The sequence below is a fragment of the Hyaena hyaena genome, unplaced genomic scaffold, assembly GCF_003009895.1.
Source record: "Hyaena hyaena isolate Hyena2069 unplaced genomic scaffold, ASM300989v1 scaffold_36, whole genome shotgun sequence".
Classification (NCBI taxonomy): Eukaryota; Metazoa; Chordata; class Mammalia; order Carnivora; family Hyaenidae; genus Hyaena; species Hyaena hyaena.
Window position 1 is genome coordinate 3,238,530 of NW_024080668.1, and position 13,749 is coordinate 3,252,278.

General features: G+C 44.2%; 1 protein-coding gene and 1 pseudogene across 3 annotated transcripts in view; one reads left to right on the top strand and one right to left on the bottom strand.

Moving 5' to 3' along the window:
- The window catches only part of ALG9 (ALG9 alpha-1,2-mannosyltransferase), a 103,344-nt gene that overhangs the window by 24,331 nt on the left and 65,264 nt on the right, over positions 1-13,749 (bottom strand). For all 3 annotated transcript variants that reach the window (XM_039229213.1, XM_039229212.1, XM_039229214.1), the window contains exon 14: positions 13,603-13,733. In XM_039229213.1, the coding sequence (XP_039085144.1) occupies positions 13,603-13,733 (131 nt within the window). The remainder of the gene's footprint in view (positions 1-13,602; positions 13,734-13,749) is intronic.
- On the top strand, positions 656-1,749 carry LOC120229892 (annotated as a pseudogene).

A 13,749-nucleotide genomic window follows, 5' to 3' on the forward strand; every position in this document is an offset into this window, starting at 1 on the left:
TACACCCTGGCCAGTCATCTGACATAACACCATAACCTCTTGACAGTCACCTTTAGCCAAAATTCAGAATGGGGCAATGGAGAAAGAACTGGTATTAGGCAACTAGCCATTTCCTTGGTCTCACCAAGGTTCTGGGAAAATGCTCTACACTCATCTCTTTTCTGTCTGATGGCTACTTAGATATGAGGTATTATACGCTACACCCACCTATCCTGTGGAGAAGACATGAACACAGTATTCAAAACTACATCTGTCTCTGCTCTTTGGACCTTCATTTGGGCTGTTTCTATGTGACAAATAGTAAGTAACACTGGAAGCCACATCAGGTAGAGGATTATTCCAGGAATGCAAAGATGGTTCAATATTCACACATCAGTCAATGTGATATACCATATCACCAAAATGGGAAAAAAAAAAAATCACATGATCATCTCTATAGTTGCTGAAAAAACACTTGATAAAATTCAACATCCAATCATGATGAAAACGCCCAACTGTTGCTTACCGGGCCCGGCCTGACTTTGGGCCCAGGGCCTCCCAGCCAGACTCTGCACCTGCACCTACCCGGCTGTTGCCAGCTCTCCCAGGGCACTGGGGCCCCGCTGCAGCATGCCACCTGGTGGCTGGGAGGTCCAGGGGCGGCAGCGAGGCCACAATGACAGAGTATGGAGGAACAGCACGCAGCACGAGCTGGAGGCTCTGGAGTCCGCCCACCCTGACTCCTTTCACAGGCAAGGGTCTCTCAGCTACTCCCTCAAGCCCCAGTCCTGTTCATGTTCTCGCTCACCAGCAGTACAGCTGTGCTGTGAGGACAAGAAGGGAGTGACTGAAGAGGGACTTGAGAGTGTCATTAACCAGTATTATCAGAAAATCCACCCAGTTTCACAATTACTCTTACATCTGAGGCTGGAGAAAATGAAGAAACTGCCCAGACTACCCCTCAAGTTTATATACAGTGAAAAATACCCAGATGAAGCCCCTCTACGAAATCATCTCATGGGGAAAATCTGCAAGATAATGATGGCTCAGACATTTTAAAACAATTAGTATTCCAGGTAGAAGGAAACCTTGGTACGGTGATGATCTTTAGTGACAGCTGTGTGAGAAAAGTTAAATGAAATAGATCAAATAAAAACTGCAAGAGGGACGCCAGCATGGCTCATTTGGTTAAATGTACGACTCCTGATTTCGGCTCAGGTCATGATCTCAGGGTTCATGGGCTCAAGCCCCACACTGGGCTCAGTACTGGCCATGCAGTGCCTGCTTGGGATATATCCTCTCCCTTCCCCCTCAGCCCCCGCCCACCTCACGCATGCTCCCTCTCTCAAAATAAACAAACATAAAAACAAAACAAACAAAAAAAAACACCTGGAAGAGAAGAAACAAAACCGAAAAAGAAGCAGAGAAAGCTGAAAAGCAATTATTTCATGGCACCCTATTACGAATGAGAAAAATTAAGTTGGAAGGCCAAGTTTGACACAGAACTCTTAGAAATTAAAAGAAATGAATGCAAGAAGGAGAATGAGCAGGAAAGAATACATTATGTGGGAAACAGCTATTTGAAACACTGAAACAGATCATAATCTTGACACATCCAGTTTTCAGAAGATGCTAGAACCAAGGTAGAGGTGGATGAAACTCTGTATCAGGAAATGGAAGACTTGGAGGATGACCTGGACTCATCCTGAGGATGAGGAGGATGACCTGGACTACAATCTTGTTCACCCAGAGACCTACCTGACGGACTAGCGGACTACCCCTCACTGCAGAGAGCCCTGACTGCCACACCCTCTGTGGCTGTGCAGAGGTGTTGATTTTTCTAGGAAAAAAAATAATTTTCAGGAGAATATTCTTCTGATAGCTTTCATCATTCAGCTTAATAAACTGGCCTTAAAATTTCAAAGAAAGAGAGACAGAGGGAGAGAGGGAGGGAGGGAGGGAAGGAAGGAAGGAAGGAAGGAGGGAGGGAAGGGAGGGAAGGGAGGGAAGGGAGGGAAGGGAGGGAAGGGAGGGAAGGGAGGGAAGGGAGGGAAGGGAGGGAAGGAAGGGAAGGAAGGGAAGGAAGGGAAGGAAGACAGACCCCACAGCTAACATCATACTCAATGGTGAAAAACTGAGAGCTTTTACTCTAAGATCAGAAAAAAGACAAGGATGTCTACTCTCATTACTTTAATTCAACACAGTACTGCCACAGTAATCAAACAAGAAAAAGGAATAAAAGGCATCCAAATTGGTAAGGAAGAGGTCAAACTTTCACTATTTGCAAATGACATGATGCTGTACATAGAAAATCCTAACAACTCTCCCAAGAAACTACTGAACTCTCCGAAGTTCAGTAAAGTGGCAGGATACAAAATTAATACCCAGAAATCTACAGCATTTCTATACACTAACAACAAAGTAGCAGAAAGAGAAATTAAGACAACAGCAGCATTTACAACTGCATCAAAAATAAAATACCCAGGAATAAACTTAGTCAAGGAGAGAAAGACTTGTACTTTAAACTATACAACAGTGAGCAAAGAAACTGAAGAGGATACAAACAAATGGAATGATCTACTGTGCTCATGGATTGGAAAATTCATTGTTAAAGTGTCCATACCACCCAAAGCAATGTACAGATCCAGTGCAATCCCTAACAAAATGCCAGTACCGTTTTTCACAGATTTAGAGTAACTAATCCTTAATTTTGTAGGAAATCACAAAAGACCTCAAATAGTCAAAGCAATCTCAAGAAATTAAAAAAAAAAAAAAAAAAAAATGGAGGTATCACAATTCTCCGGACTTCAAGTTCTACTACAAAGCTCCAGTAATCAAAACAGTCTGGTGCTGGCACAAAAACGGACATACAGATCAATGGAACAGAATAGAAAGCCCAGAAATAAACCCACACTTACACAATCTTTGACAAAGGAGCCAGGAATACACAATCGGGAAAAGACAGTCTCTTCAACAAATGGTGCCGGGAAAACTGGATGCATACATGCAAAAGAGGAAGCAGGGCCACTCTCTCACATCACGCACAAAAATAAACTCACAAGGGGTAAAAGATCTAAATCTGAGACCTGAAACTGAAAATCCTACAAGAGAGCACAGGCAGTAATTTCTCTGAAATCAGCTGTAGTAACATTTTTCTAAATAGGTCTCCTGAGGCAAGGTAAACAAAAGCAGAAATAAACTATTAGGACTACAGTAAAATAAAAAGCTTTTGCACAGCACAGGAAATCATCAACAAAAGGGCAACCTATGGAATGGGAAAAGAGTTTGTAAATGATATAACTGATAAGGAGTTAATATCCCAAATATATAAACAACTCATACAACTCGGCAGCAAAGAAACCAATTTTTAAAAGGGGCAGAGGGTAAAAAAAATAAAAAATAAAATAAAAAATAAAATATAAAAAATAAATAAATAAATAAAAAGGGGCAGAGGACCTGAGTAGATATCTTCCAAAGATGACACCCAGATGGCCAACAGATACATGAAAGGCTCAACATCTGTCATCGGAGAAATGTCTTATCAAAATCACAATGCTATATCACCTCACACCAGTAAGAATGGCTAAAAAAAAAATTCTTTTTTAAAAAACACTAACACCAAGTGTTGGCAAGGATGTGGACAAAAAGGGATCCTTGTGCACTGCTGGTAGGAATGTCAAAAGGTGCAGTCACTATGGAAAGGTTCCTCAAAAAATTAAAAATAGAAATACCGTATCATCCAGTAACTCCACTACTGGGTATTTACCCAAAGAAAACAAAAACACTAAATCAAAAAGATATATGTACCCGTAAGTTTACTGCAGCATGATTTACAATAGCCACGATATGCAAGCAGCCCAGGTGTCCAATGACAGGTGACTGGAGAAAGAACATGTGTTGCGTATATATACATATATACGTATACTAATACTCCCTTGTGTATATGTGTATATGTATGTATACATATATGTATATGTATGTATATGTATACGTATATGTATATATACGTATACATATACACATATACACAAGGGAGTATTAGGTAGCCATAAAAATGAATTCTTGCCGGGGTGCCTGGATGGCTCAGTCGTTTGAGGATCTTATTCTTGATTTTGGCTCAGGTCATGAACCCAGGGTCATGAGACCAAGCCCCATGTCAGGCTCTGAGCTGAGCGAGGAGTCTGCTTAAGAGTCATTCTCTCTCCTTCTTCCCCTCTACCCTGCTCACATGCTCTAATTAAAAAAAAAAAAAAAAGTAAACTTAAATGAAATCTTGCCATTTCTGACAACATGAACAGAGCCAGAAGGAATAATGCTAAATGAAATAAGTCCATCAGAGAAATACAAATACCCCATGGCTTCTCTCGTATGTAGAAATTCAGAAACGAATGAACAAAGGAGAAAAGAGAGAGACACAAACCAAGAAATAGACTCTTAACACTATCCAGAACACACTGATGGTTACCAGAGGGGAGGTTGGGGAAGGGGAGGGGTCAAATAGGTGAAGAGGATTAAGAGCTCACTTAATGATGAGCACTTAGTCATGTATAGAATTACGGAATCACAATCATATTGTGCACTTGAAAATAATATAACATCGTGTGTTAACTGTACTGGAATTAAAATTAAAACTTAATTTTTAAAAAAGATGTGGATGTACACAATGGAATATATTACACAGCCACAAAAAACAGAGGAAACTGTGCCGTCGGAGACAACATGGGTAAGTCAGAATGAGAAAGACAAATACCCTATGATTTCATTTATATGTGCAATCTAAAAAATATAACAAATGAATAAACAAAAAGCAGAATCTGACCTATGAAAATATGGAGAATAAACTGATGGATGCCAGAGAGAAGGTGGGTGAGGGGATGGGCAAAATGAGTGAAGATGAGTGGGAGATACAGGATTCCAGTTATGAAATAAGTCACAGGAATAAAGGGCACAATATCATCAATGACACTGTAATAGTGACATATGGTGAAAGACGGCAGTTACACCTGTGGTCAATGTAGCACAACATATGAAATTACACAAGTATGAACTTGTACACCTGAAACTAAAGTAACATTGTGTGTCAAATCAAATAAGAACATGAAATATATCAAATAACGGATAAACATTTTCTGAGCCCTTGCTATGTGCTAGGAGTTACAGAGATTCAGTAAGAGTTGTGGTTTCTAACTCTCAAAGAACTCAGAATAAAGACCTCTGATGCGGCCAGCTGCTTGGTCTGAGCCACCTAAAAGCAGTGGCAGACCTAAAAGACTGCATACACCTTTCAAGCCTGAGAATCCCTAGAGTATGGACCTGGAGTACAGATGGTCTGTACACAGTCTCTTCCTAGACAACTAATTTCACAACAATGGGAAGCATACTCTCTGAGCTTCAGAAACACACACACACACACACACACACACACACAAACACATACATCTGTCGTCTTAAAATGTCAACAGATCTCAACGATTAAGCAGTTGAAGACTACAATGAGCAAAATACTGCCGTGTTCTGAAACCAAAGCGAGCCTGGGGTAGCTCTGCCAGATGAAACACCTCAGCAAAGTATCTGGGAGAAGGTAACACAAAACCAAACAAAAAGGAAAGGCCAAGAACTGATTAAGAAACAAGAAGTATTGAAGATAATGAGTTATAAAGAATTACAAAAGTTCAGAAACTCTGATCTCTTCTTCCTTAGGATTTCTCTTGGCATATTATTATATATTATATTATATTATATTATTAATATATTATATATATTCTTTGGCATAGATGAAGGAGCTGGAGGTACTGCCATGCTTGAGGGGTGGGGAGAAGACCAGAGCACTTGCACTTCAATTATTAATTATGAGGGAGAACTATTTCTACCCCAAGGACTTGAACGTCATCTGAAGCATGTAAAACCATTGACCTGCCACCAAATTCTGCCATAGGGTGTAGTCTCCCATACCACCTGGGTAGCAAAAGTCCACAGATGAACAGCCGCTCGACTATTTTGTGTACCACAGGTCTCTTCTACATGACATCTCCTTTAAAAAATAAAACTTCAAAAACTATCCAATTTGGATGAAGAATGGCATCAAAAGAGCTGTGATGGTTTTAAAACATGTCCATACATCCTTTGATATTTCTCCCAACAGGGAAAGTCTAACTCCTCTCTCCTCAAACTTGAGTTATTCGAGTGGCTTACTGTCTATGAACAGAATGAGACAAGAGTGATACACTGCATGAGTTCCAAGGATAGGTCATCAAAAACTTCACTGCTCTTGAGATATTAGCTTTGGTAGCCCATCACCATGCTGTGAAGAAGCGTAGGCCCCATGGTGAAGCCACATGCACATGACCTGGCCAGCAGCACAAGCTGAGATCTAGCCAGCATCAACTGCTAGACATGTGAGAAGGCCTTCCCAATGCCTCCAGCCCCAACCACCGTCTGATGGGCTGTGCATAAACGACTCTGAGCAGCTGAAGAACCATCTGGCTGAGCCCAGTCAACCTCCAGAACCATGAGAGAAAACAATAATCAGTAAGTGCTATCCATTCATACCGCTAAGCTGGGGATGATTTGTTGCACCACCACAACTAGATCAAGAGCTTCCAACTAAGTTGCCCTTTGCAGTGATTCTCCCAGAAATAGAGTCTGCTTATGCTGGGGCTAGGGGCAGAGGACGCCATGGCTGCCGTCAGCCAGACCATTACATGGGACCAAAATGGATACACGTGTCATGGACCCTTCAGGCCTCAGGGTTGCTGGATTCACTTCTACTTGGAGGCTAAAAGATTCCTCGTCTCAGTAAACAATCTCCACAGCAGGTAAAGCTCAGCGGTCACTGAGGATCCTGTGCTGGGCACTGAACGAACACGCATGGCAGAGGCTGTCAGCACCAGAGGTCTCTCTCCTACCGCGCCCGAGGGGGTGAACTTTTAACTCCCCTACTTGCATCTCCTCTTCACCTAGAACTATACATTCACAGGGCTTTGAGAATCCTGTCCTTTTTAAGTCTCTCCAAATTACCTCCAGCCCCTCATTGGGCAAACCTAAAATTCAGTTAGATGAGGCTAATAGGTCCAAAACGAGACGAAGAAAATCTCATAATCCAAAACCCAACGGTTTTAAGCAAAGCAGCCAGACAAAAGGGGCCAAGAACCAAGGAGGAAAGTGTGGGCGGAAAGCGGCCGTGTGAGGCAGCGACAGGGCCTCCCAGCTTGTTTCTAAAGCCACACACAGGCAGGCCCTGTGCGCAGGAGGTCAGCTCCAACACCCTGCAGACGCCTTTCCCACCAGACTCCTACAGCCAAACGTTCTCACCACACTCAGGAGGAGCCCACCATTGAGCCAGTAGTTTATGACAACATTCTCCCTTCCCTCCTCTCTGGGGAATCTCAGAGTAGGCATTACATCCACCCACTTGTCAAGCTATTTTATACAAGCAGCAATTATATCATGCTTCAAAGAAAGAAAAAAAAAATCTCCTCTCATTTTAGAACGTCTGTAATAGGAGACGGCCATAGAGTAATAAACGTGTCTAGTTTAAAAAGTGATATTGGTGATTAGTTTAGACCCCATATCCTAGGAGTCGGAGAAAGCTTTATAAAACTAGCCAGATACAGACATGGCAAACTCAGGGAGAGGAAGGCACAGCTTTGGTACCAGCTGTATGCAAGGGGAGACTAGAAAATAGTTAAGATCTTATGCCTGGGTCGCATCTCAAACTAACAGGTTCTGGGGTCCTAGGCCTCTCACAAAGCATAGGCAGCAGCCTGTGGGAAAACAATGGACATCCAGACTGCCATTCACCCAAATGGACTGAGTACATCTAGTCCTATTTACAGAGTCGTCTCCATCTGCCCAACAGTTAAAGGCCTTGCTAATCTTCCGACAGTTTCCACGGAAAACAAGGCCATGTATTCACATTCAGAATTTCTAAATTTATACCAGTCACAATATCATTCTAATCATCTTTAAGCCACTTCCCTCTGGAGCTGAGTCTCCACTGAGGAGGATGTGCCAGTCTGGTCTTCAAACTATCCAGGGGCTTCCCTTGCAGACGGCTGAGGCCTAACCTAGGCTACAATACCCAGGAGCGTCAGCAGATGAAGTCAAGTAACTTAACTACGGGCAAATCCACAGTCAATGTGATGGTAGGGCAAAGGAACCACTTATGCTCCATGCCTCCACCCTGCGTTCTGGGGCAAGCCCTGGAATCTGGTCACATTAAATAAACCACACATCCTGACTTGCCCAGGACAGGGGGCCTCTTTAATTTTCAACGGCATCCTGATTTGGATGATCTACTATAGATCACTTTACCTAAAAGCCAATTTAAGCCAGTGAAAGAGGTGAATTAAATTTTTCTTGACTAAACCCTCAGGTGCTTCATCCAAAAGCCTTCTCTTCGTTTCCACTTGCACTCTTGATTTCTTCTCTTTGAATTATGGAAGCGATGCAGCCCTTTTTACCACCGGTACAAAGCTTCCTTTTCCTTTAGGCCTCAGCTCAGGAACCACGTCCTCTGGGAAGCTTCTCAGTATTCTCCGACCTCCACAGGCCTCTACTTTCTTAGAAAGGTCTAGCATACAACCTGGTACCTTCTATGGTCTTAATACTATTTTCAAGTTGTTTTTGCACGTGTAACTACACAAGTTTTAAGTTATTTAAAGGGCAAAATCTGTGTCTTATTACTTCTTTTACATCCCTTAAAAAATCTAGCTCTGTGACAAGGACATACTATCTTCTGATTTCCAAACCTGCCTAACCAGCTGTCTCTGAGTCTCCCGGTGCCTCCTCCTGCTGACTCCTTCTCCCAGAGTGCCCTGCACTTTCCTTTAAAGCAGCTAACACAGGTTGTAATTATATATTGATCTGGATGGCTATTTGTTCAATGCCAGCCTCCCTGTTATACTGTAAGGTGTGTGTACCGTTCATCACTATATACCTAAGATCCATGACAGTGCCTGGCAGTGTTCAAAAAATCTGTCAGATGAACAGACAGATGGATCATGGAAATAAGAAAAAATGATCTCTAAGTGAACTATAGATATAAAGGAAGCAGAGTTCAATTTTATGGATTTATACGTTTGTGAAGCTAATCTTACATTGCTAAAACATCATCTGGCAGTAGGTCACAGGCTTATTAAAACCTTCTCCTTTCCTCAGAAAGAGCTGGAGAACAGCTAGGCCTGCAGCCCCCATCCAGTCTAGGGTCTAAGACATGAGTGACAATTTGGTGCAGATGGTACTATATTTGTCCTTGTTACAGAAATTGCTCCCATGTACAAACCACGGTCTCGAGCAGCAAGAGAGGAAATGTAACATCCCCAGTGAACAGGCTGGAAGGCATCCCAGGATCAAGTTCCTACGAGCATTTCAGACATTGCCTCAGTGTGAGATCTCTGGGGCCCACAGCCTCTGACAGTCCCGCTTAATTGCCCCAAGTCAGCAACATGAGATGTCATGGTGCGGACAGTTATAAATTGCTGTGGCAAAACCGGGCTGTGGGATCCCACTGCTTTTGTGGTTAGATCAATGTACACTGGGAAGTGCTGTGTAAGAGAAAAGAATCAGCATAATTTTGGAACCCTAGGCTGCCTGCTAATTAATTGAAAGGCCTGACATTTACATAATCCTTTAGAATTTAAAAAGCACTTTCAGATTTGCACTCTCAGTAGATCCTATGACATCCCCATTAAGGAGCAGCAGCCAGGATCAAACACACGTGTCCTGTGACCCCCCCCTAGTTCTTCTCCCCATACTCTGCACACCTTCAAGTGAACTGTACCTTTTCAGTTCTTAAACCAACAGATTTTCTTCTTTTTCAGCATATTGTCATGAGAAGAATGCCAATTTATGGGAAATGAGTACAATTTATGGGAAGTGAAAAACCCCAGAAGGCATTCCCCAAGAAGCCCCCTCCCTAGTGGGCTGCTCTAGCGGTGTGAGGGGTGCGCTGGGCGGCGGCGGAGGGGAAATGGGGCAGCAGCAGGGACCCACCCACCACCCACCGCCAGGAGAAACAAGACGTACTGTAAGCTTAGGGTCTGTCTCTGCAGCAAGTTGTGCTCAAACTTGCAAAAGCTTCCGCTCAGGGACCAGCCCAGCCAGAGCAAGCAATCCCCGGCAGTGACGAGTACTGCGCCTCTAACACAGCAAAGGAAAATGTTAAAAGCTTGATACAGGCCACTGGGGAAAGCTGTGGGATTCCGGGAAAATTCTGGCCTGATCTTCCAGACACCATGCATCTCCGGAGTCTATCCGTCCTCGGCAGTCGAGTTTGCTCCCTCACTGCCTCTCATCTCGCCAACCAGAATAGCCTCCTAAATTGCCTCTGTGGCTCCAACTTTCCCTCCTTCCAGTCTGCCACCTACACTGTCACCAATGCAATCCTCACGTCACCTCCTGTCAGGAGCTTCCTCAGCCTCCCCCCACCCCCGCCCCTGAGCCTTTCGGGAACTGCCTGTCCCTTCTGCACTCAGTGGCACTTCTCCAGCGAAGCGTTTCTCCCCAGAGGTACCACAAACTCCCCAAGGCAGCAGTCTCATCTGCACACAGTGTCAAGTCTAGGATGCACAAGATGTTCAATAAATGTTTATCAAATTGAACCAATTATGCTTTAATTCTGCCCTTAAAACAGAGCCCGTAAGGAAAGCAGAACGCCCCGTGGGGAAGAGCAAGGAGCGTCTCTGGAAAAGGATGAGCAGAGTGGTGAACACAGAGGGGCCACAGCAGCTGTGGGACCGAGCAGTGTCACTGCTCACCACAGGGCAGGTGGGAAAGTGACCAACACCTTCTGCTCCTCCCTCAGAAGATTTCAAAGTCTCTAGTGAGAAGTGTACGAGCACGGGGTCTCTGCCTTGCCCCGAAGGCGCTCAGTCTATGTACCAGCTGCTGGGCTCGTGTGCTATCGAAAGGGGAAATGGGAAGATGGACACACCTTCTCGGGTCAACCCCTCAAAACCAAACAGGGAAAAAAAGTCACCTTAAAAATACTCCCTCGCCCCATTTGCTACAAACAGACTTTATTCTGCAATCAGTGTTCTCCTAGTCGGTATTTGCAAACCACTCAGCGTCCTCTGCAAACAGGAAGGCTACTGGCGATGTGCCGTCCCCTCCGAGCTGGAGATCTTCCCAGGGCCAGATCTCACACTGTCACGGCGTTCTCAACTCAGGATAGAAGGCACCACAGCGACCTACTCCAAGTACTGCACCAAATAACAGCTAAGAACGTGTGTGATGGGGAGGGTGTCACGCCTTCACTGCTGCTCCTCCTGCCAGCTCTCCATCACTGGGCCAGTTCTGACACGTGTGAGCATCAACCCGCGATCCCAGCACCTCTTCTGGCCCTCCATGCGTCACCCCTCCTTACCTAACCTAAGGCCATGACCACTCCTCTACGTAAACTCAACTTCCTTGCTTCTGCATGCTTTGCTGAACGTTCTTGGCTAAAACCCAACCCTGCACACAAAAATGTGTGCATAATTTTCCACAACAGCATTATTCATGGTAGCAGAAAAGCGGAAGTAACCCAAATATCCAACACCTGGGGAAGAGGTGAACAAAAGGGTTATATCCATTTAACGGAGTAGTATTCAGTCACAAAAAGGGATGCTGACTGACACTGGCTATAAGGTGACCGAATCTCCAAAACATGCCCAGGGAAAGAAGCCAGACGCAGAGTTCCACATATTATATACTCCCATGCATATGCCACAACTTGCTAAATTTACTAATAATCATTGAATTGTAAACTTAAAGTAGGTGGATTTTATGGTTTGTAAATTATCGCTGGAGAAGCAAAAAGCAACCACAGTGGCCACACTTTAAACTCAGGTGGGTTCTTGACCCTGTCTTCCAATCACACTGTATTTCTCAAGTTCCTTTTGTTTCCTACTCTCAATTATTTCCCTCTCCTCAAATCCTCAACACCTCATCCCCACATACTACTCCCTTCTCATCTAATAATCCTACTTCCTGCTGCAGGAGAAACCAGAGGCCATCAGAGGAGAGCTGCCAGATAGCCGTCATCACACCCACCTGCTGCCCGTTACTACCCTGCTCTATCTAGCAGCTATGTGTGGCTATTTAAGATTAAACAAAATTAAAAGTTCAGTTCCTCATCCACAGCAGTCCCATTTCAAATGCTTAATAGCTACATGCGGCTCGTGGGCCCCATGTTGGCCAGTGCGGACGCAGAACATCCCCGTCACTGACAGAGACCATCTACCTGCTGCCCGTCCATTGGAAACATCTCTGCTTCCTGGTGCAGCTCCTCTCACCCACATCAAGGGCACCTGCTCCACCAATTCCTTCCTTCCTCCTACATGACCAGTTTTCAGCTAAGAGAACATTTTTATCAGTATACAAACATGACTGTGATTTCCCTCATCTTAACAAAAATAAAAGAGGAACAGTTTAGGGTGATGCAAAGGTTTTGAAAAAGATAATGGCATTCTCAACAGAAAAGAGAACTGACGACCACGTGACACGGTAACAGTGTTAGCTGATGCTCCTGCTGTGATCACAGGGCAACACAGGAATGCATCAAACATGTACACCTTCAACTTGCAAAATGTGTATGTCAGTTTTGCACTGTAATTAATGCCACTGAATTATACACTCAAAATGGCAAATCGTAGGGTTTTTGTGTATGTGTTTACACGTATGTTACACATATGCCACCACAGTATGGGAAAACCCAAAGGACACAATCCCTCATCATTACTCTCCCTGCAGTGACCACCAGCCATAGCCCTCTTTCTCTGCTTCCCGTTAGAGCAGAACTCTCCAGAAAACCCCTGTGTTCGCCACCTCCGGGTCCTGTCCTACTGCTTTCGCTCTGACCCCTAACTCTCAAGTCACGGTGCTCTGACCACGCCATCAAAACGGCTTTTATCAGCTGCTGAACCCAACCGACAGTTGTTATTATTCATCTTCATTTATCAGCAGCTTCTGACCATGCCGTCCTCCTAAAAACATCTTCCTCCCTGTTTCTGAGTCCCAGTCCTGCCTCTCAGGACCTGGTCTTCTACCTTTTGCCTTCTGCCTGGGCTCTGTCCACCAAGCCTCCCTGGACCTCGGCCCACCAACAACCTGACTCCTCCAACTGAATGCCGTGACTCCTTCAGCTGAACACTCTGCTTCCCCTCTTGTTATCACTTCTCAGGCCCTTCTGAAGAGCCAGACAAGCCCTGGTTTATTTGGTCTGAGATCAAGTAAGGCCTGTCCCTTCCTTGACTGAGCCTGGATTCCAGAAACAATGGATATGAACTTCTAGCCCCTCTCAGGATAGAGGCAGTCTTCCTGTTATAATACTCTGAGACAGTTAAGGTTGATTGCCAAAAGTAATCCATTTCAAACACTTATTTGCATGGTCTTCAGTGGATCTGTTTTATTTAGATTCTTTTATTTGGGTGACACCTGAATAAACTTTGCATATGGTTCCTAGAAAGAAAGAGCACTCTTAGATTTCTCAGGAAACTGGACAACAGAGGAGTTCGGGCCTAAATGAAAATAAAATGCAATGGTGGCTATTACAGTCAGCCCAGGACTGGGAGTTATTCAGTCAAGATTCCAATCTGTACCCTCGTTAGTCCTAGCACAACTCTTAGGATTAAAGCCACATACCTAGAAGCATCAAGGAATGGTCTGTAGGCCAAGCTGATCCATTCTTCTCTGTTCGATGAGTATTTTGGCTCCCGAGGTGTTTCTCTCATGGTGTCCAAATCCACTAAATAATGGCATTTACTGATGTCAATCTGCAATGGAGAAAGT